The sequence below is a fragment of the Amblyomma mixtum genome, chromosome 7 (assembly GCF_055824585.1).
Source record: "Amblyomma mixtum isolate Tamu chromosome 7, ASM5582458v1, whole genome shotgun sequence".
NCBI lineage: Eukaryota > Metazoa > Arthropoda > Arachnida > Ixodida > Ixodidae > Amblyomma > Amblyomma mixtum.
In genome coordinates this window covers 130,935,048-130,956,563 of record NC_143018.1, presented here as the reverse complement: position 1 = coordinate 130,956,563, position 21,516 = coordinate 130,935,048, and the positions used below count along the sequence as shown (strand labels likewise).

Here is a 21,516-nt window from a genome sequence, read left to right as displayed (position 1 = left end):
CACACATCATTACAGACTCGCAAGAGGCGTGCAGAAGATACAGCAGTGGACGCATATCCACTGCAGCCATTCACATACTCAAGGCGAGGACGATCACTTTTACGAGTTGCTTCATCACGTGGACACCAGGCCATGAGGCTGTCAAAGGGAACCAATGTGCGGACGCCAATGCCCGAGGATACGCCAACCGGGAGGCGCGCACCGAAGGGGAACTGGACGCAGTCACTAGACGGTATGGAGCCATCTTAGAACACCAACGAGCCCTCCGTAGGGCCTACCCTCCTCCCCACAAAGACCTTAGTAGAGAGCAGTCGGTTGCCTGGAAACAACTGCAGACTAATACATACCCCAATCTGAGTTTACTCAGCAAAATTTATCCTTCCACATATGCCAACAAATGCCCGCTATGCGGTGAACACCCAACGCTTTACCACGTTACATGGGCCTGTCAGAAAATGCAGGCAGTGCCGATAAACAACACACCAACACCGGAGCAGTGGGAGGCTGCGCTGTCCAGCTCGAAGCCTGAAGAGCAGCTCAAGCTGATCGACAGGGCTTGCAAGACTGCAAAGGCCGCTGGGGCCCTGGACTGAGGGCTAAACCTACTCTTCGATAAAGAACACTTGTTCTACAATAAAGTTTTTCATTCATTCATTCATTCATTCCTAAAGGCGAAGATTAAGCGTCATTAATTCGCAATTAATTAATGCACCAACAGAATGCGAAGTGAACAATCGCGTAGCAGAATGCATCACTCAGGCTTTCGCCTTTCGCCACTTTAGCCGCTAAAAGTTCCTTGTAATTTTTTCTTCACAGGCGAAGCTGTAAATACGACCATTTGTACTTTAATTAAGTGTAGATAGAATGCTCGGGCTTACAACAAGAGCAAGGAACTGAAAGTGACTTTTGGCCGAACAGGAATGCAACTTTATTTCACCGGACAACAATGGTTATTCGCCGAAAAAAAAGAAGAAACGAAAATTAATTTCTGAGATAAACACCAAATAAAAGTCCGCCTTCTCCTCGAGGTCCTTCTTCTTCTCGAGGTCATCCTCCGCAAAATCATGAAACGAGCGCTGGACCTCCCGGTCTCTACCTCTACCAGCCGCCTTTTGGCGCTGGGGATGGTTAACACTTTTAGGGAGCTTCGGGAGGCCCAGCTCAACAACCAATACACTCGTCTCACAAAGACAGGGTCGGGTCACCGCCTTTTAGCCCGACTTCACATCCAGCACACTCAATTCACAGAGGAGAGATGCCGCCTTCCCGTACACTGGAGACGCGCCCTCCACGTGCGGCCTCTCCCCACCAATATGTCCAAAGAGGATCATAATGGCAGGCGCCTGGCGCGGGCGGAAGCCTTGGACCGCCATTTTCGGAGCAAACCAGGAGTCTTCTACGTGGACACGTCGGGCCCGGACCCCAGGGGATGGTACACGGCCGCGGTTGTCCACGAGGGTAAAACAGTAGACGCCCTTACTTTCAAGGCCCAGTCAGCAATTCACGCAGAAGAGGTTGCCATCGCTTTGGCAGCCTCTCACACCTCCTACAAATACATAATCACCGACTCGCGAGGGGCTTGCCGTAACGTCACGCAAGGGTGGGTTACTCCCCTAGCTTATCGCATTTACCAAAATTGTAGCCGAGACTCGGATCCCGCGCACCGATCTCTCGTTTGGGCTCCGGGTCACCAAGGCGTCCACGGAAATGAGGCAGCCGACGCCGCCGCCCGCGCGCTCTCTCTCCGGGCATTTCCCACGGGACCCGACGCCGACCAGGACACTGATTTCAATCCGATTTATACTTTTAAAGAAATATGCGAGTATTACAAATCCATGCACCAAACTCTTCCCACCCCGTGCAAAGGGCTGGGGAAGGTCAACGAGCGGGTACTCCTGCGCCTGCTCACCAACACGATGTTGTGCCCGGCAACTCTGCAACATTTCGATCCTCAATTCGACGGGCGGTGCTCACACTGTGGGGAGGTGTCTGACACCAAATGGTGTGGGCCTGCCAGCAGAACCCATCCCTACCCCCTATCCCAAACCCCACCCGAGAGGACTGGGAGGCGACCCTGTCCGGTTGCTGCACCCTCGAGGCCCAAAGGGGCTTAACGCAGCGCGCCCGGGCTGCGGCAAACGCCAATGGGGTACCTGTCTAGGCATCCCACCTAGTGGTTGTAAGGGCGTGACCCTTCAGGTCACGACCCCCAACACCTCTCCCTATGATTTAATAAATGTTTTCACCACCACCACCCCCGGGTTCGAACCTGGGCTTGGCGGCCGCGCTTCCATGGAGGCGGAACGCAAAGGCACCCGTATGCTATGTTTGTTATACCAGTGTTTGAAGGACTGTGGTTATACCATCATCTATTTATGTGCATTGCAGTCACTTGATAGAAGCGCCTCGCCTTCCGGTTACGAGTGTGAGTGGCCTCCGTCAGCGAGCTTTTTAACTTCCGCTACGAGTACATATGCCTCTCGTCCAAACTTCTCTGGACAACAACAGACACATCAGCCTGCCCCGCCTCCACTTTTTACAGTATATCTTCCACCACTACTACGCGTATATTCAGCTTCCACAAGCTTGTACGTTAAAGATCCACAGGTAGTCGAAATTGTTTTGGTTTGGTTTGATTATAGGGTTTAACGTCCCAAAGCGACTCAGGCTATGAGGGACGCCGCAGTGAAGGGTTCTGGAAATTTCGACCACCTGGGGTTCCTTAACGTGCACTAACATCGCACAGTACACGGGCCTCTAGAATTTCACCTTCATCGAAATTCGGCCGCCACGGCCGGGATCGAACCCTCGTCTTTTGGGTCAGCAGCCGAGCGCCATAACCACTGAGCCACCGCAGCATGGCGGTAGTCGAAATTATTCAGGTGACCTTCTCCTGCGGCCGCGGCGGTCGAATTTCGATGGAGGCGAAATTCTAGAGGCCCGTGTACTGTGCGATGTCAGTGCAGGTTAAAGAACGCCAGTTGGTCGAAAATTCCGGAGCCCTTCACTACGGCGTTCCTCATAGCCTGAGTCGCTTTGGGACGTTGAACCCGACAAAACCAATCCGAAGACCTCCACTACGGCACCTCTTTCTCCCTTTCTTCTTTCACTCCCTCCTTTATCGTTTCCCTTCCGGCGCGTTTTGGGTGTCCGCCGAGTAGAACAGTTACTGCACCCTCAAAATCCATTGTCTCTACCCTCTTCCTCCCCCCCCCCCCTATTGCGCTCAAAATCTATGAATTAGTAAACTGCAAGGGTATTTTTCAGACTGTTCGGAACAAAATGCGTCATGCATAAGAGGCAAGGTAAACACATCAAAAATTGTTTCAAGATAGAATGTTACAATGAAAATAATATAAACAGCATGGAGAAATCGAGGGCGAAAAAGAATCAACGTGTCACGTGTTGTCATCGTCATCTTCTTCCTTCCGCGCGCTGAAGTTCTCTCGCGCCAACGTTCCAGCTAGCTGACACGTCGAGCTCTGCCATCCTTGTTCCGAGAGCTTTCTTGGCACAGCCTGCGTCTCTTAAACACGGTACACTGTCTGTGCCATCGTCCCTGCTTTCTGAGGCGGTATACGGTTAAGGAGGGTACAGTCTTCAGCATCGGCACCGGCGGACACCAGGCAAGGCAACCCCGCCAGCTGTTCGGCTGGAGGACGCCCGCACTCTGTTCGGCTGCGGTAGTGACGGGTACTGGCGGTGAAGAGCGCGCTTCCCGGAACTGCTTCCTCTTGAGAGTACTGAAACCCGGGCCGCTGTGGGCGAAGGTGGTGATGCTGTTCCCCGGTTTCCATGTTGTCTGCACCAACTGCAGCGATCACAGCGTCTCAAGGAGCTACTTTCGGGTGCTGTCCGCGAAGGGCTTCCGGGAGCATGACGTTGCCGTGGTGACCTGCACCTGCGAGGACCTGGCCTCTCGACACACCTAATGCTGGAACGCTAGCGGCGGCTGCGGTTCGAGGCCATCGTCCGATGCTCTTGAGTACTACCAGAAGGGCTGCCCGTACCGGACCGTTAGCTTCTCGTGGTGCGCCCAATTCGCCTTCTTCCACGAAGGCGCCGTCGTCGCTCATCTGGACCTGCGGTACTTTCGGTCAGTGGAGCACTTGATCTGGCATAAGACCAAGGACGCGTTGAGCGCGTTCGAGTCTCGCGTTCGCTGCGGGATGACGACACAGCCTGAGGCATCCAACGCACTCCGAGGTGCCCTCGCTTCCTGGAACGTGGACCCTCGAGACCCTCGCAAGGTATGCAGGACGGACAAGTGCGATTCCTCGCAACACGAACCACCTGTTAGCGATAGTCTTTCCGTGTCGTGTGTCCGAGAGAAACGAGACTTCAGAACAGAAGGCCGACTAGTAGGAAGCGGGAATCAAGGACCGACATCAGTCGTCCCGACGGACGAAACAGCGGAGAGTTCCACTTCCGACAGATGCGAACCCCTGACGTCGCGGCTCCACGGCTACCCCAGTGAGATCGGCCGCTTTGTGCGCATGATTGTCACCGGAGTCATCTCGGCAAAGGATGCGCTCGGTAAGCTCATGCCGGAAGTGCCAGCGTTAGCCCTGAAGGCCTGCGAGGATGATGACGTCATGGATTATGTGATGACGATGGCGGTCAGCATGCGCACTAGGGTGTCTCCAAGGGCTGGGTAGGAGAAGAATTGAGAATCACTGTCCGGCAGTGCTCGGGAGAAGCGACCGCTGCAGCGTCGCATGACGGTCGGCGACAATACGTCGCCTGGTTTTGTGAGCACTCGGTGAACTTCGGAGGGAACGTCTTGCGTAGGAACGGCGCGTACCGGTGCCTGCGCGACGGATCGTCGACAGTTGGTTTGACCTGGAGGCCTGGGCAGTTGCTATGGTCGAGGAGGTGTCTGCCACGACATCGGCACCACCTTATTCGGCTACTTATCGTTCCCGGACTGCTTCTGGAAGACGCGAACTTTCGACTTCTTTTTTTCTCGGGTGGATTGTTGTGGAAGAGATGACACTGAGCGTCGTTCGCCCCAGAGACCGGAAAGGTGGACACAAAGAGGGACCTGAAAAGGGGATGTACTATACCCGGAGACAAGGTCACGAAGACTGTGCCGAGAACCGAGATCACCAGGGCGGATAACTTCGACGTGACTGGATGTGGCACTCCTGTCGTGCGTAATTCGACATGGATGCGTTTACGTCCCAGACGGCAGCGTAGATTATTACGCATTCCAGCTTTTGTTTGACTAATTCGTTTCCGTTTGCTTTGTTATCTCTGCCGTACTGAGGTCGTCTCTAGTGTAACTATTCTGCGGAATTTAATTGCTTTCTTGTGTGGTATAAATGACCTTGTTAATTTTCTGTGTCTGTGTGAAGCAGCTTTTAGTAAAGGGCTTCTCCCTTACCCAAAGGCTTGCCACCCCGCCTTGGCTGGCTAGTTGCCGCCATTCACCTGATCCACCGAAGTGTATGGCTCAAAGATTTTATCAACCGACCAGGTGGGGTAATAGGGAGTAATTACTCATTGGCATCCAGCCAAGCGCAGCCATACGGCTACGAAGGCTAGCTGTACAGCTTTCTCAGAATCTTCGCAGTTGAAAAAAAAATTTGCTGTGGCTTAGCTTGGATAAGCCCGGTAATTGCGAAAGCAATATCCGTACCTACGCCATGGTACAGCTGGTAGTATAGGGTTTGGTTTATGGGGTTTAACGTCCCAAAGCGACTAAGGCTATGAGAGACGCCGTAGTGAAGGGCTCCGGAAATTTCGAACACCTGGGGTTCTTTAACGTGCACTGACATCGCACAGTACACAGGCCTCTAGAATTTCTCCTCCAAAGAAATTCTAGCCGCCGCGGCCGGGATCGAACCCGCGTCTTTCGGGTCAGCAGCCGAGCACCATAACCGCTGACTCACCGCGGCGGCAGCTGGTAGTATATCTGGTGGTGGTGCTTGTGGTTAGACTTGTGGTGATGCATCGGTAATCGAATCCAATCCAATCCACTCCTATCCGATCCAATCCAATGTAATCTAATTTAATGTAATATAATCCAATCCAATCCAGTCTAATCCAATCTAATGCAATGGTGGTCACCGGCACAATGGTGGTCACCGGCCGCGGCACGGCAAAGGCGTGAAAGTGCAAATAGTATTGCTTTCGCAATAAAAGCAAATCTTGATTGGTTTCGAATCCCTCGCACGGTTGGTATTGTCGACCGGGATGATCAGACTCAGCCCGATGTCTACGAGAACCCACTCTTAAGGGCGTAGCTTCAGCTGACTTGCTTCGTCCATAGCGAGACATTGGATAGGCAGCGCGCACTGGCGGCGGCGACGGCGGAGCGCGCGGCTGCAGCTGCCGCGAGTCACGTGGTACTACATCACGTGGTTGCTACGCAGCTCTGCTCCTCCCTTTCAGGGTCATTCGTGGAGACAGCCAAATCGGCGCCGCTAGGCTAGTAAAATTTTGGCTTTAATAAAATGAAAGGCGCTTAACCCGCCGTGGTGGCTGAGGTGGAGTAGCCGGGTTCGAACGCGGCCGCGGCGGCCGCGTTTCAATGGAATGTGAAACGGAATAAAGGCGCCCGTGCGAGTGGACGTTAAAGATCCCCAGGTGGTCCAAATTATTCCGCAATCTTCACTACAAGCCCTTTTTCTTCCTCTCTTCTTTCACTCCCTCCTTTATCCGCGGTTCGGGTGTCCACCGAGGTATGTCACTTCCTTCCTTCAAAAACAATTTTCAATTCCCAAAGGCGCTTAGCAGCTTCCGTTTTTAGGTGGCAGCCATTGCCTAATCACACCGCGGAAGAGGCGTCCAGTGCTGGCGTTGAAAATTAGTTTTTGAGGAAAGTAAATAGAGCCAGTAATTTCCTCACATCTTACGCAGCAAAAATTGGACAGCTGATTTACCACCACCACAACCATCCTTATCGATCCGTGAAGCACGCATTCTTCGCCGAATGGAGTTTAGTCTTCAATAAAACTAGGGTTGGGCCTAGTTGGTACATGATGTTGTGAAGGTATAGGATGCGCAATCAAAAAACGAACCACGAAGAAAGACACAGAGACACACACAAGCGCTTGTGTGTGTCTCTGTGTCTTTCTTCGTGGTTCGTCCTTTGATTGCGCATCCTATACCTTCACAACAGTTTAGTCTCCTACATACACCAGCCAAACTTTATCTTTACTGGTACACTTACCCACCTAAGTGCCCAAACTGTCCACACACATATGCAGACATAGAATACTGCCTTACACAGGGCCACGTAGCCTTCCAGTCCCCCGCCTATCCTTTCCCGCTACCCCCACCGTGGCCCATCTGGCTGGTGGATGGTGGTGCGCTGGTGCTCAGGGTCCGGGCTTCAGATTCTCCGAGTCTTCTCTACTGTGAATATTCCCACATCGTTTGGGAGTGCCCGAATTTTCCCGAGGCGGCCAAAAATATTGACCATGGTTGATTATAAATTGGTGTGGTTTAGCTCTGGTTGAACCTGGTTGGTTTCGAAAGCAATGCAATGTTATGCATGGTCACACACAGTCGTGCTTATTGCTTGCTTGTTTAGCGTAGACATCCTTGGTTCTCATCCGATTTGAAAGACGTTCGGCCCGTTGTTCTTCTGCTTCCTCGGCTATAGACAGCTATAGAAATACAACCAGGCAGACGAGGTCTAGAGCACCCATTGCAACCCAGATAGGTGACAGAAGATAACATTACGCCATTAGTAGGAAGACATGAACATCTGGATGAGAGTAACCACACTACTTGAAGATATTTATGATTATCAGTCACGCCCGAACGCAGCACCTTCAGGAAAAGCAGGACAGGCGTAGCCACGATTTTCATGACTTTACTTATTAGAATGCTCCAGCAGACTTAATACCCACACACAGGTCACATGCTTATGGAGATGACAAGAAGCATATACCATGGCACCATCAACAACCGCGACAGCCACGACCGCGAGCTTCCAGACAACCGTTATTGCAAGTGCGGTAGCGAGCGCACATATTTCAACAGTAGCAACGACATGGGGTCCCTTGGTCCGAGACCGTCCAGCACGCTCCAACTGAGCACATCTAATGGCCCGCGCAGCCCCAATAAGTCTTACATACCTTCGACTTGAACCCCCTGAAAGACGAGGGATTCGCGGTAGTAAACTCGATGTTTACCGTCGAGTTTCTGCCTTGAACAAACAAGCCCCTTGAACAAACTAGTCTTCGCCGCACTGCGGGCTCTCGCAAAACGAGCCAATGACATTTAAGTCCGATATGTCACGGCAAGTTTCAAGTATGGAGGCTTCAGCGGTGCGCCTAGTTACCTCATTGCCGCAGACCTCAGTTAAGATAACGAAGACCCTTCCGCTACTTGTTCAGAGGCTGCTAAGGTGATCCTTTATCTTTATAGATGAATCCCAACTTCGCTGTTGGGTGAAACGTGGACATTGAAGTTCGGACAACTTCGGCACAGAAACTACTCCACATCGCGGCGTGGGTGCGCAAGTTCATGAATTCAATCTTCCTCTAGTTAATTCATTATCAGCCTAACTAATCCTCTACATGACAAGGCCATCCAGCATAACCCTATAATTAACCTACTCCTGTGCTAGCTATGGTCACCTTATGTACGTAAGCTTACTAATCTTATCCGCCCAAATTATTTACTGCCGCCCTCTGGCTACGCTTGCCTGCTCTTGTAATCCATTGCGTTAGCCATAACGGCCATCGATTATGTTGCCTTTGCATGGCGTGCACTGCCCATGTCCGTTTCTCCCTCTTGATATCCACTAGGGTGTGACTGTTCACTGGCCTATTCCACTCTATTCCTGTCCAACGTTTGAAAGTTAGCTATGGAAGGGAAAAAAATTCGCAACGCTGTCCACAACTAAATTCAACCCTTTTCTCCAGCCTCTACGTATCTACCCTCAGGTTAGTGCGACAAAATACAGCTGTAATACCGTTTTCTCTTTAGGGACTACTGATAAACTGCCATTCTTAATCCGAGAATACCTGCCGAATGCACTTCACCCCATTTTTAGTATCACAAAACTTTCTCTTCATCCGGCACTCACAAAACTTTAATGGTCTTCAACCGGCACTGCGGTTATTGGTTGCCCTAAGTGCCCTCAGTAGACGTATATACTCACCACTTTCAACTCTTCCCTGCTTTTCGTAAACTGATGCTCTTTTCGAGAGTCTTGAACATTACCAGATGGTGTCATGATAATTTTGAAACCGACAGTTATGCTCTGCTTGTCTATGAGCTCGATCGTGCTTTGAATACCGTCCCCTCAGTAAGTAGAAAGGCGATTTCGTTGGCTAATCTGAGATTTTTAGTGTGCTATTTATTATCTTTCGACCCAACCCTTCCCAATCCAGGTCTCTTAATACCTTTTTTGAACACGCGGTGAATAGTGCCGGAGGGATCCTGTACCCTATCCATTCTCCATACCTGATCGGCTTTTGAGCGCTTCCCTTGTAAATTATTGCTGTGCAACCGCTGTGAATATTTTTGACGGCATTTCCATATGCCTTCTACACCCTGGTTGCACATACACCCTGCTTCCGCATTGCCTTCACACTGCTGAGGTTTCGACTGAGTCCACTGCCATCTCGCAATCTATAAAGGCTGTATACGGCGTGTTCCACCTTAGATGCTCTCCGGTTTTTAAAAATACGGTTTTGGAGAGCGAAGTGCGCTTGTTTCGGCATAATTTTCAGTGGTGCAGCACATCAGTATATAGCTAAGACGCACTAAATAGTATAGGTTGGTTAACTATTATTGAATAGTTAACTTTTTAAAATTTACTGTCTCCTTATTAACTAATATTATTTATTTATTCTTGATTTCTAGTCGAAATCAAGAAATTGGCTTCGGCAGGGCATGTAATGTGAAGGCAAGATAACCGCTGGCCATTAAGGGTAACGGATTGGATTCCCAGAGTAGGTAAGCGGCGTAGCAGGGGGCGTCAGAAAATTGGATGGGCGGATGAGATTAAGAAGTTTGCGGGGATACGGTGGTTGAAGATGGCAAGGGACAGTGTTAATTAGAGACGTGGGAGCGGCCTTTGCCATGCAGTGGGCGTAGTCAGGATGATGATGATGAAGGTGATGTCTAACCCACCGTAATATTGCTCTTAATCACTGCCCGGATCCTCGATACGACACGCTTCATACCCCGCACCCTTCACTAAGCCCGCAAAAGTCTATTTCTAGTGAAACAACTACGCATACATACACGAGCCCTGATAAAATGGCTTAGCTGCGTCTTATACAAGTAATTCCTCACGGCAAGTACTTGCGGTTTTAACGACACCTTATGAACTACCGTGACTGATGTGACGACTATAACTCAATAGGCTCGCACTCAAGAAAACCGGCAGAGAGAACTGCTCGAGAAGATCCATGTTAATCAGCCCTATACAATTGACCAAAGGGAAGAGGTCCCACGCAATGTGAGAAGAGTCATCAACGTGCACGCCATTCCGCGGAATATGCATCCCGCATACAACATCAAGAGGAGGAAAGCAAGAGGGGAATCCCTGCAGAAGAAATGTAACAAGCAAACTAATACCCTTTACGTGGACGCAGCAGGACCTAAGAATGGAGTCATGACTATTGTGGTCTCAGCGCCTTCAGGATCGATGGTGAACTGCGCCTCGATGAAAACATCTAACCCCACTCACGCAGAGGAGACAGCTATTGCATTAGCTGTAGCATCTAACCCCAACGCAGTTGTGCTGATTCGCAGAACGCCTGGCGCAGCTTCAATAACGGATTAATTCACAGGTCAGAGGGTTCATTGCTGACTAAGCATCCACCCAACCAAGCGTCAGTCATCTGGTTTCCCGGTCACCTGGAACTACCAGGAGGAAACGAAGCCGCTCAGAGGCATGGCCGAACTCTTCTATGCCGGGCGTCTCCCCCTGATGACCAGGAAGGGTGCGGCGACCCAATAGTTGAACAGTGTATGCTGACATCCTCGCACCATACAGAACAGCCAGGTAGGAGTACCCAACACCACATAAATCTCCCAGTAAGTTCGAAGAGAACACCCCTAGGAGACTACAAACCAACACCTACCCAACGCCAGCTAGGTTACACCAGTGGTACCCTACAGTATACACTCCGCAGTGCCCACACTCTGGAGAGGTAGCTAACCTCTGTCACATGGTGTGGGCATGCAAATTTAATCCCTTAGTTGACCTCATTCCAAGCCCCTCAGAAGAGCAGTGGGAGGCTATTCTGCTCAGCGATGATCCTGACCGTCAGCACTGGCTGGTGGTTGGGCAGCGCAGCAGCAGCAGCCAGTGGACTACCGGACTAGGCGGCCCACCCACATGTTCTGAGAATATTCAGCAAATCAATCAATCAATCAATCAATCAATCAATCAATCAATCAATCAATCAATCAATCAATCAATCAATCAATCAATCAATCCCTTGCTGAACGTTTAGGTGAGCATAAATGAAAGGAAGCTAGTTTCTGAATCTGGAGAGGGACCTTATTTTCGGCGCATAGCTGAGAGTGCTTTCTTGCGGCCCTTCAAATTTTCGCAGCATGTCTCGCGCCTCATACCCTGCTGTCTTGTCCACCGTTCTATGCTTCCTTTCCGCGCATTCCGTTGGCTAGTTGTGACAAAAAGTGACGATTTATTATACGGTTTATGGTGGTGTAACGTCGCAAAGCAGCTCAGGATATGAGGGACGCCGTAGTGAAGGGCATCGGAAATTTCGACCACCTGGGGCTCTTTAACGTGCACTGACATCGCGCAGTACATGTGCCTCGAGAATTTCACCTCCGTCGAAATTTGACTGCCGTGATCGGGATCGAACCCACGTCTTTGGGGTCAGCAGCCGAGTTCCATAAACACTTAGCCACTAAGACGGCTATGACTATCGAGAACTCGCAACATCGAACGAATAGATATTGCGTCATTAGCCATATTCGCTATATCTCGTAGAGATTTTCGCTATATGTGGGAGGACAAATGGTTTGGCCTCAGTTAGTTTACCCGTAATGAACGTTTGAAGTTCCAAGAAGTTACGCTTTGGGGAGCCAAAGGTCGTCGGTGCCAATCCCTACTATGGACTATGCTCTGATTTGACTAGTAGTCTTAAGCTCTGTAACGCGCTGAATCGTTTAATATTACTGCGAACATTATGCGCCAATTAGGTGGTCGACAATCCGTGTACCACTGATACTACCCACAGGTCCCACTTGAATGACTTTGTGTTTCATACTAACGCGACCTTGAGTAATGCGACTATTAGAGCTAACGCTTTCAATCTCAAACACAGGGGCAAAGCACTTTAAGCTAATTCCGGCGTTCATTGATGTGCTCTGGCATAGACAGCGTTTTAGACTGCGTTGATTTCGAGGAAAGGAAAGCCACCTTACCAACTCTGTGGTTTAGTGGACACCTCAATATTACTTCAAGCTAATTCCGGCGTTCTGTGCAGCACTCAGGCTTTCGCCTTTCACTACTTTAGTCGCTAAAGTTCCTTGTAATTTGCTTTCGCAACCTTCCGGGCTTAACCAATCTAAGCCTTTGGCAATTTTTATTGCGAAAGCAATACTGCTAGCACTATCAGCCCGTCGCGTAGCGAGGCCGGTAGCTATCAAGAGCGGCCTAACTCCTGCTCCTGCCACGCGCGGCGCGCTTAGCCGTCTGATACTGAGAAGGCGGCCGAGCTAATTCCAGGAAATGAGGTTACAGTCACTGATAAGAGGCAACAAGATCCGGAAGTTAGGAGGGAGGGGCAGAGTAGGCTAGTGCTTATCGCTGGTGCCTCAAACATGGGGCGCTGCAAAAGAGCTATTCTGGACCTGGTGAAGGGTGATAGGCGGGTAGCAGTCGGGGTGTTTCCAGGAAGGACAATGGACGGTGTTCTGAGAGCGACTAAAAGTGAACTTTCCGAGAAGGCTGCAAGGCGTAACTTGGTAGTGGTAGCGGTGGGGCTAAATGATGTCCTGAATGGTAACGGCGCACAAGTAGGCAAAAGATTAGCTGAGGGAGTTGACGGTATAAGGGCGATAGCACAGCAAGCGCAGATTGTGGTGTGTACAGTACCGGAGGTACAAGGAAGGAATGCAGAGGTTGCTAAAGACGTTGTGAATCTTAATCGAGAGATAAGGCAGTTAGGCCTCGAGAAAGGCTTTGAGGTGGTAGACATAAACAAGGAAGTGCACAGAGCAGGTTCGGGCTGAGACTTTGGACGAGATGGCATCCATTTCAGTGGAAGGGTAGGAGAAGAGATAGGCGGGTGCCTGGGAGGCCGAGCGGTAGCTTTTTTAGGGGGTCCACGGTGGCTCAGGGCGTAGGGGTAGGTAGAAGCGATGTAGTAAATGAAACAATGGCGGCTGAGCCCTACAACATGGCCACTAGGATAGAGTGTACTAGAACCTTTCTAGTACACTCTAACTAGGAGGCCCTGAAAGAAAACTACGAAAAAGAAATTTAACGCCAGGATCAGTTACATAAACATGCAAGGGGGTAGAAAGAGAGCGAAATGGCTAGAAATAGAACAGCAGTTAAAGGACGAAGCAGTAGGTGTGTACGCTCTATGCGAGACACATCTGAGGGATCTAGAAGATCCACCTTTAATCGCTGGCCATATCTGGGAAGGGTGCAACAGAACAACAACAGAGAAAAAGGGAGGAGGAGTAGGTATGCTGATACATCAAGGAACAAATTGGCAAAGAATAAAATTAACTTGCAAAGAACATGTCTGGGTATCAGGTACAATTACTGGCAAAAGGACATGGCTAGGGGTAGTTTATTTAGGGACCGGGGACAAATGCAGGCAAGAAAACAATGATCTAGTTAAGTGCCTCAATGACGATATAAAGCAGATTGGAGACGGTGTCGATAATATTTTGCTTGGAGACATGAACGGCCACATCGAGGATCTGGATGGATACACAGATTGTAACGGGAAGTTAATGCTAGACTTGTGTGAGCGGCACAACCTAGTTATTGTCAATAGACAAACTAAATGTGAGGGACAAATCACGTGGGAATCTCGTAACAGGCAAACAACCATTGACTACTGTCTAATGTCGCAGGGCATCTATAGCAAGCTCGCAATAATGGAAATAGAAGAAGAGGGGAAGTACAGCCTAGGAAGTGATCATAAACGTATTAGTCTACAGTTCGGAGCCCTAGTCAAAAGAGAAATGCAGCGAAGTCAAAAAGACAACGCAAATTTAAACGATGAACAAATAGCGCTAATATCAGCCGAAATAGAAGAAGTAATCGATAAACGCCCCATGGCAAAGTGAGATTATAATCAGTTAGAACTGCTCATCGCTACAAAAATGAAACAAGTGAAAGGAGTAAACCGCAGGAGAGGAAAGAGGAAGCCACGAAGCTGGTGGAATATGGAAATTAAGGAGGCCATCGAACAACGACGGGTGGCTTTAAGGGAACACAGAAAAGCAAAGAAGGCGCAGTTATCTGAAGAGGAAATAGGCGAAAAATGGGAATCTTATCGACAAAAGAAACAGCAAGTTCAGGTCCTAGTCAAGGCTAAAATGAAGCAGTCCTCTGATAAATGGCTGGCTGAAGTTCGCGAGGCAAATAAAGGGGGGCCAAGAAAATTCTGGAACCATATAAGCTGGCTGGGAAAAACAAATAAAAGAACGCAGGAACAGATTATAGATGCTGCGGGAAAATGTTTAGAGGGAGACGATGTTGTGCACTACATTACATCATTTATAGCTGCGTCTTTTAACAACGACAATGGGGTAATCTTCCCAAGTGAGGCGGCAACACAGGACAGCACAATAGAGAACAGCTTAGAACTGACTAGTCTTAACTGGCAAAAGGCGGAAGCGAATATTCCTAAAACCACATCCGCAGGGATAGACCAAATTCCAATTAAGCTGATTAATGAACTTGGCCCAAGAAGCAAGGAAGCGCTGATAAAAGCATTAGAGACAGTCATAACAAATCAGCAAATTCCGCACAGCTGGAGACAGAGTAAAATGAATTTGATTTATAAAGGAAAGGAGATAAGATGAACATCAAATCCTACCGTCCGATTACGATAACGTCTGTTATGTACTGGCTGGCCAAGCAGGCGGTGAAATTAAATATGCAGGCATGGGTAGAAGGTAATCGGATACTCGATGAACTTCAGAATGGGTTCAGAAGGGTAGGCGTTTAGATGATAGCCTGTTCGTGCTTACCCAATGCATAGAAATAGCTAAGGCGGAAAACAGACCTCTGTTTTTAGCCTTTCTGGACATAAGCGGTGCATACGATAACGTGAACAGGGAACTCCTGTGGAGCATATTGAAAGATTTAGGTATCGGTCATGACGTAATTGATTTTATACAGGAAATCGACCGAGATAATGAAGTTGAAATTACATGGGAAGGGAAAAAAAAGTGCCACAACTGTGGGGGTGCACAAAGGATTAAGGCAAGGTTGTCCTCTATCACCGCTGCTGTTCATGCTTTACGTGATAAATATGGAAAGAAAGCTAGAAGAAAGTAATCTAGGTTATAATCTGTCGTACAGATTAGGCGGAAATGTAGTTGAGCAGCGACTCCCGGGTTTAATGTATGCGGACGATATTGTACTGTTAGCAGATACCCAGGAAGATTTACAAACTTTGGTTAATTGTTGTGGAGACGAAGGAGACGCTGTAGGATTCAGTTTTAGCGCAACTAAATCAGGTTTGATGGTTTTTAACGATACAACTGACCAGATGCTTACAATACAAGGCCACGAAAGGCAGATATACACGGAAAAGCACGAACAGGCTCTTAGGGCAAAAGGACGAAGAGACGCCGGGATAATGAAACATAGGGCATTATGGGGGTACAACAAATATGAAGTACTAAGAGGTATTTGGAAAGGAATAATGATGCCGGGACTTACTTTAGGCAATGCGGTTCTGTGCTTAAGGGCGGAAGTTCAGTCGAGATTAGACGTAAATCAGAGAGCTGTTGGAAGATTAGCACTAGGTGCCCACGGCAAAACCACAAACGAGGCAGTACAAGGGGATATGGGCTGGGCATCGTCCTAAGCACGGGAAGCTAAGAGTAAAATACTATATGAAGAACGCCTGAGGAAATTGGACGATAACAGGTGGGCAGCTAAGGTATTTAAATATTTTTCACCAGGGTGGAAATTTGGGCAAGTCGGTATTGATCCATAACGTAAGAGTAGCGCAAAACCAGGACGACGGACACAAGGGGAGAGAACACACACCAACAACACAGGCGCTGTGTTGTTGGTGTGTGTTCTCTCCCCTTTTGTCCGTCGTCCTGGTTTTGCGCTACTCTTACGTTATGGATTTAAATATTTGTACAGAAAGAGCGTTGACTCAGAGTGGCGGAAAATAACTAGAAAACTAACCAGTAAGTATGCAGGTCATGAGGACGGAGAAAGAAAGAGCATTAAACGACAGGTTAAAAACGCGGAAGTTAAAAATTGGATGAATTCAATGGAAAAGAAACATAGTGTAGAACTATATCGATGCTGGAAAAGGCAGATCAGGAAAGAATTTTTCTATGGATGATAACAGGTGGGCAGCTAAGGTATTTAAATATTCATACAGAAAGAGCGTTGACCCACAGTGGCGGAAAATAACGAAAACTATCTAACTCAAGAGGCAGTGCCCTACTTTTTGAAGCTAGGTCAGAGTGTCTTAGAGCGCGCAGCTACAAAAAGAAATATAACGAAGAAGATGACACATGTGCAGTGTGTGGTAGATCTGTGGAAACAGTTGAACACCTCATAATCAAATGTTACGGTATCCATCCGGATGTCGATGCAGGCGCAGTCACTCTTCCTGAGGCCCTAGTGTTTAAAGATAACAATGGTCATGTAAATAAATCTGCAGTAGAAATTAGCAAAAAGCGATTGGAGGATTGGTGGCTGAAAAGCGGAGATTTGGCATGAGGTTAGAATTGTAGGAAACCGTAGGTAAAGATGGTGGCGATTCTTAATGAGAATTGCCAACACAGCAAACAAAAAAATAAAGAAGAAAAGCTGAGCATGGTGGCAATTGCCACCACCCCGTTTCAAAGGGGGCGCTCCTATCCATCCATCCATCCGTCACAGCTGCAAGAATCGGGGCTCCAACTGGCGCCGTCGCGTAGCGAGGCCGCAGCTACCAAGCGCGGCCTAAATCCCGCTCCTGCCGCGCGCAGCACGCTTAGCGGTCGGTTCGGGTGTCCACCGAGATGACAGAGAATTACTCCGTCATTTTCTTTCCTCAAAAAGCGGCGCGTTCAAAGGGCAAGGCATGGCGCAGTAATTCTCTGTCATCTCGGTGGACACCCGAACCACAGGAAGGGAGGAACGCCACCACCTGTTCGGCGCGATGCCTTGCCCTTTGAACGCAACGCTTTTTGAGGACAGGAAATTCTCTGTCATCTCGGTTGACCCCCCGAACCGCACCCTACAGGAAGGGAGGAAGTGGGAGTGAAAGAGGAGGGAAGCTTCTAGACAATCATCTGTTAGCGTCAGCCGTCCGTTTTGGCGACCGAGGCACGCATAAATCTCCCAGCACGTGGTGGCCCTCGCGTGGTGAGTATAATGCCATGTAAAATAAATGGGCAAAACTTTCATAGGATTGGATTGGATTGGAGTAAACTTTATTTGTGCCTGCAGTTGGGCGCTCGCGCGCCCCGACGAGGGCCTACGTCGTCTACGAGGCTGCCGTTACTACAGTGTACTAGAAACTGTACCGTTACTAGGCGCGGGTCTCCGCTCGCCGTTGCCGGCTCGCTGGGTCCCTGCCTTTCGAGCGCTCCGAGGACCTGCTGGACGGCCCATAGCTGTTGGTCATGGTCGTTGCTCTTCGCTGCTGCCTCCAGCCGCGGAGGGATTGTTCCTGATCTTGCTTCCTTTGGATTTCTGATGCAGTCCCACAAGATGTGCGTCTGATCTGCCGGCTCCCTCCGGCAGACTCTACACGTATCGGTCGGGTAGGTCTCGGGGTACATGCGATGGATCAGTCCCGGGCTCGGTAGCGATCCGGTCTGGAGCTGTCTCAGTAGTACCGCCTCCGCTCGACTCAGCCTCGGGTGCGGGGGTGGGAGAGTCCTGCGAGCCAGGCGGTAGGCCTTCGTGATTTCGCTGTAGTCGGTCATGCGGTCCTTGGCTCCGAACCACGTCGGACGGTGTGTTGCCGGGGCGCGGTTGGTTAGCGCTCGCGCCGCTGCGTGTGCCGTCTCATTGTGGTTCGCACTGCGTTCCGACGCGTCGCCCGCGTGCGCCGGAAACCACTTGATTCTTACTCTTCTGTCTTGCAGTTTAGTCGCTCGTAGTACGCGCTCGGCCTCCCTGCAGACTTGGCCTTTGGCGAAGTTTCGCACCGCCTGTCTCGAGTCACTCAGCACCGTGTAGCAGTCTGCGTCGGCGATGGCCAGGGCGATGGCCACCTCCTCTGCTTGTTCCGCTCCGGCGCCTCTCACGCTCGCTGCCGTCCTCGTGGCGCCGGTCGACGCCTCTATGACGACCGCTGCGAAGGCGTTCCGTTGGTATTCGGCCGCGTCCACGTACCGCGCGTGCTCGTCGTTGGCGTGCAGGTCGATGAGAGCCTTGGCCCTCGCCGCTCTTCTTTCCTTGTTATACTCGGGGTTCATGTTCTTGGGTATAGGGACCCAAAGCAACGTCGAGCGGCGCTGCTGCTCTTGACAGGGAGCGCCATCTCTGGCAGAAAAAAAGAAACTGGGGATAGACGTGGCGCTCCACCTGGGCTCCCGTGCATGCTTTCTCCTTTCGCTCTCTCGCTTCCGCGCACGTGCAGACGTCTCGCGCTGCTTCTGTCGCGCGCCGCAATGATCCGGCTGCAGTGCGGGTTCAAAAAGATATGCCAGCTCGACAACTATTTCAGGAAAGCGAACCTAATCAAAGGTGAAAGGCTCTTAAGCCATGTGTTCTCCGTAGAGCAGGTAATTGAAAACAACGAAGCCCGATTGAATGGAAAATGCGTGTCACAAGTCAGCGACAACGTTGTGTACGACGTGAACCTTGAGCCTGTCCATTTGTTATATGCTCAAATAACTGAACGTTTTTATAAGCACTAGCTACGAAACGAAGCGGTGCACTCGGTTGAAGTTCTCCGTTGTCAAAATGCATATAGGAATGAGTTGTTTCCACATGTCATTTTTGAAGAAATTAATCGCGCACTTTCGGGAACGACGTTTGCGTCATGGGGAAGAAATTCTTTGCGGCCAAACCATAATACCCGCTATAAAGCATGGGACAGTACGAGACACACATACTCCATCCCTTAGAACATCACCCGCTGACTTGGCTGGGAGGCAGCTGGACGTAAGCGCTCAGAAGCCACACATATTGTTCGCCTTTTTTTCTCGGTGGCTCGTTGTTCTTTCAGTTGCAATGTCATGCCTGCACTTTATTTTTTTGTTCGCGATTGTTAGATTTACAGACTTAAATACGTAAAATCTGCTCCGCGAACGCGATGTTCAGCGTGAGGGGTGCCGAGCTAGAGGCGCGCTGTCGTAGCTGTGGTATCGAGCGCGCGGAGCGTTCGCGTAATTACGCTGGCATAAAAACGCACTCACAACATTGTACTGGGTGTTTTAAATAATGAAGCCTTTAACCAAATCTTTCGCCTTAATTTTAGCTTTGTACGCGCGCACGGAATAGTGTGGGAGGGGCAGACGGAGTTAGCTGAAAAAATGTACACCGTGCCACATGACATGTAGCTGAAAATTTGTAGAGGGAAGTTTCGGGAGGAAGCCTTCTTTAAGAAGACGGCAAGCGTCTACGCTGTCTCACTTTTATTTCTGACTCTCATAGCTGTCGTGGTCGTGCCAGGAAAAGCAGGAGCTGCTTGTTCGAGAGGGGCGATGCTCCTGCAAAGCTGGAATTACAGCTAACTGCAAGCACGCAGCTGCGGTGTGCCTCCATGTGAACGACCACGAAGTAAATTCATGCACCAGCGAGCCCCAGAAGTGGGGAAAACCGAGCGGAAAGCCCAAGAGGCGCTTAGAAGAGGATGTTTTGGACCTCTTCCCCCGTAAGTATATTTAGGCATCCGATGTGCCACACCTTTAAACGGCAGTTTCCATTTTATGAGTGAATCGTTACCTTCCTTACCCCTTGTCTCATTCTCCATAACAGGACAGGGCAGCAGGGTTCCTGATACCAAACCATGCAGCTGACCCAAATATCATTCTCAGCTATCCGGACATGGTGTGTCCACTGAGAGAAATATTGGAGCTGCAATATCGAAGCGCTGAAGATGTCATTTGTGCGACCTTGCTAGATGACATTGTTGACAAAGTCTCAGAAACTGTGGAAAAGGAAATCCTAGAGGATTTACTGCAGTCAATGTCGCACCGGCCTGTTTACAGGTATCTTAATGTCCTCGATGACAAAACAACTGAAGTAAAAGAGTTTGTTAGCAAAATGGACCGTGAAAGGGCGCATATGTACAAAACAAAAGTAGTACTGAAAGAAGCACCACGTGACATGGGCTTCCACACCATAGGCCAAGCAAACTGCTCACAGTATGAAACTAAAGTGCAGTAAAAGGTAGGCGACACATTTCATATACATTCTGTTGACTCATATTTTCAAATTTGCCAATTTTCAGATGGCATGAAGAACGTCGACTTCGCATCAGCAGCACGAAAGCACATGCCATACGCACAAAAAAGAATGAAGGATTGGAGAGAGCTGCTATTAGCCTTTGCAGAACATCATCATACACAAGTGCTGCAATGCGCTACGGTATGTTTCCAACAGCACAAAAAATTGTTTAAAGAAACATTTGGAGTGCTTAGTTATGGCATTCCAACACTAAATTCACTTGTGCTGCCACAAGCTTGGACATAAACCGTGATGTTCACAGTTTATTTGCTGTTTATTTGCTCTTAAGTTAAACATGTAAATGTGTTTTACTAGGCATCAAGACAGAAGCCACAGCACGAGAAGAGCTCCAACGAAAGCTTGGCACCCATATTGTGCAGGTGACTTCACTTACCAGTTTACATCAGGAGTTATTCCTGGCATGCTCAGTTTCCTCTTTGTTGTACATTTCAACTCAAGCACTAATCTCAATTATTCATGTTCTAGGCAGGACTCGTGCTTCCACAGCAGCCATGACTGTGTTGCAGCCCAGATGGACTCGCAAAAATTGGCAGTGAAACTGTGTTGATTGAAATCAAGTGCACATTCAAATACAACGAAGAACCATTCATCGACTATAAAGAAAGGCGAAGCTTGCTCCCCTACTTAATGTTTAATGGAGATGTGATTGTGCTGAGAACCACACATACTTATTACACACAAATACAAGTCCAGATGTATGTTTTGAACCTGCAGTGGGCCATTTTATATGTCTACAGCCCGAAACACGCAGTTATAGTGAAAGTAACTCGGGACGAGGCTTTTCTGTGGGAACTGATCCCCAAGATGGAGTATTTTTATTTCAAGTTATTGGTTCTGCATTTATTGTAGGATTCTATGCTCTATATTTATGGACTGATGCACGATCCTTGCCTGAAATCAAACTTATTGCTGTGCATACTTCAACTGACATATAT

General features: G+C 49.3%; 1 protein-coding gene across 1 annotated transcript; it reads left to right on the top strand.

Annotated features, from left to right (window-relative positions):
• Positions 1-18,600: 18,600 nt before the first annotated feature.
• On the top strand, positions 18,601-21,301 carry LOC149337596 (uncharacterized). Its single transcript, XM_089554912.1, has 5 exons — positions 18,601-18,978; positions 19,766-19,985; positions 20,565-20,701; positions 20,876-20,940; positions 21,047-21,301. The coding sequence occupies exons 1-5, from the start codon at positions 18,706-18,708 to the stop codon at positions 21,126-21,128; spliced, it is 777 nt and encodes a 258-aa protein (XP_089411038.1). The 5' UTR covers positions 18,601-18,705; the 3' UTR covers positions 21,129-21,301.
• Positions 21,302-21,516: the final 215 nt, after the last annotated feature.

What these genes read in the sequence shown, in the direction of transcription:
- LOC149337596 (XM_089554912.1), top strand. Translation starts at nt 18,706, where the DNA reads ATGCTTTCTCCTTTCGCTCTCTCGCTTCCGCGCACGTGCAGACGTCTC. An exon ending in ACGACGTGAACCTTGAGCCT is followed by an intron (nt 18,979 to 19,765) that starts GTCCATTTGTTA and finishes TGACTCTCATAG; the next exon opens with CTGTCGTGGTCGTGCCAGGA. An exon ending in TGTTTTGGACCTCTTCCCCC is followed by an intron (nt 19,986 to 20,564) that starts GTAAGTATATTT and finishes GCCAATTTTCAG; the next exon opens with ATGGCATGAAGAACGTCGAC.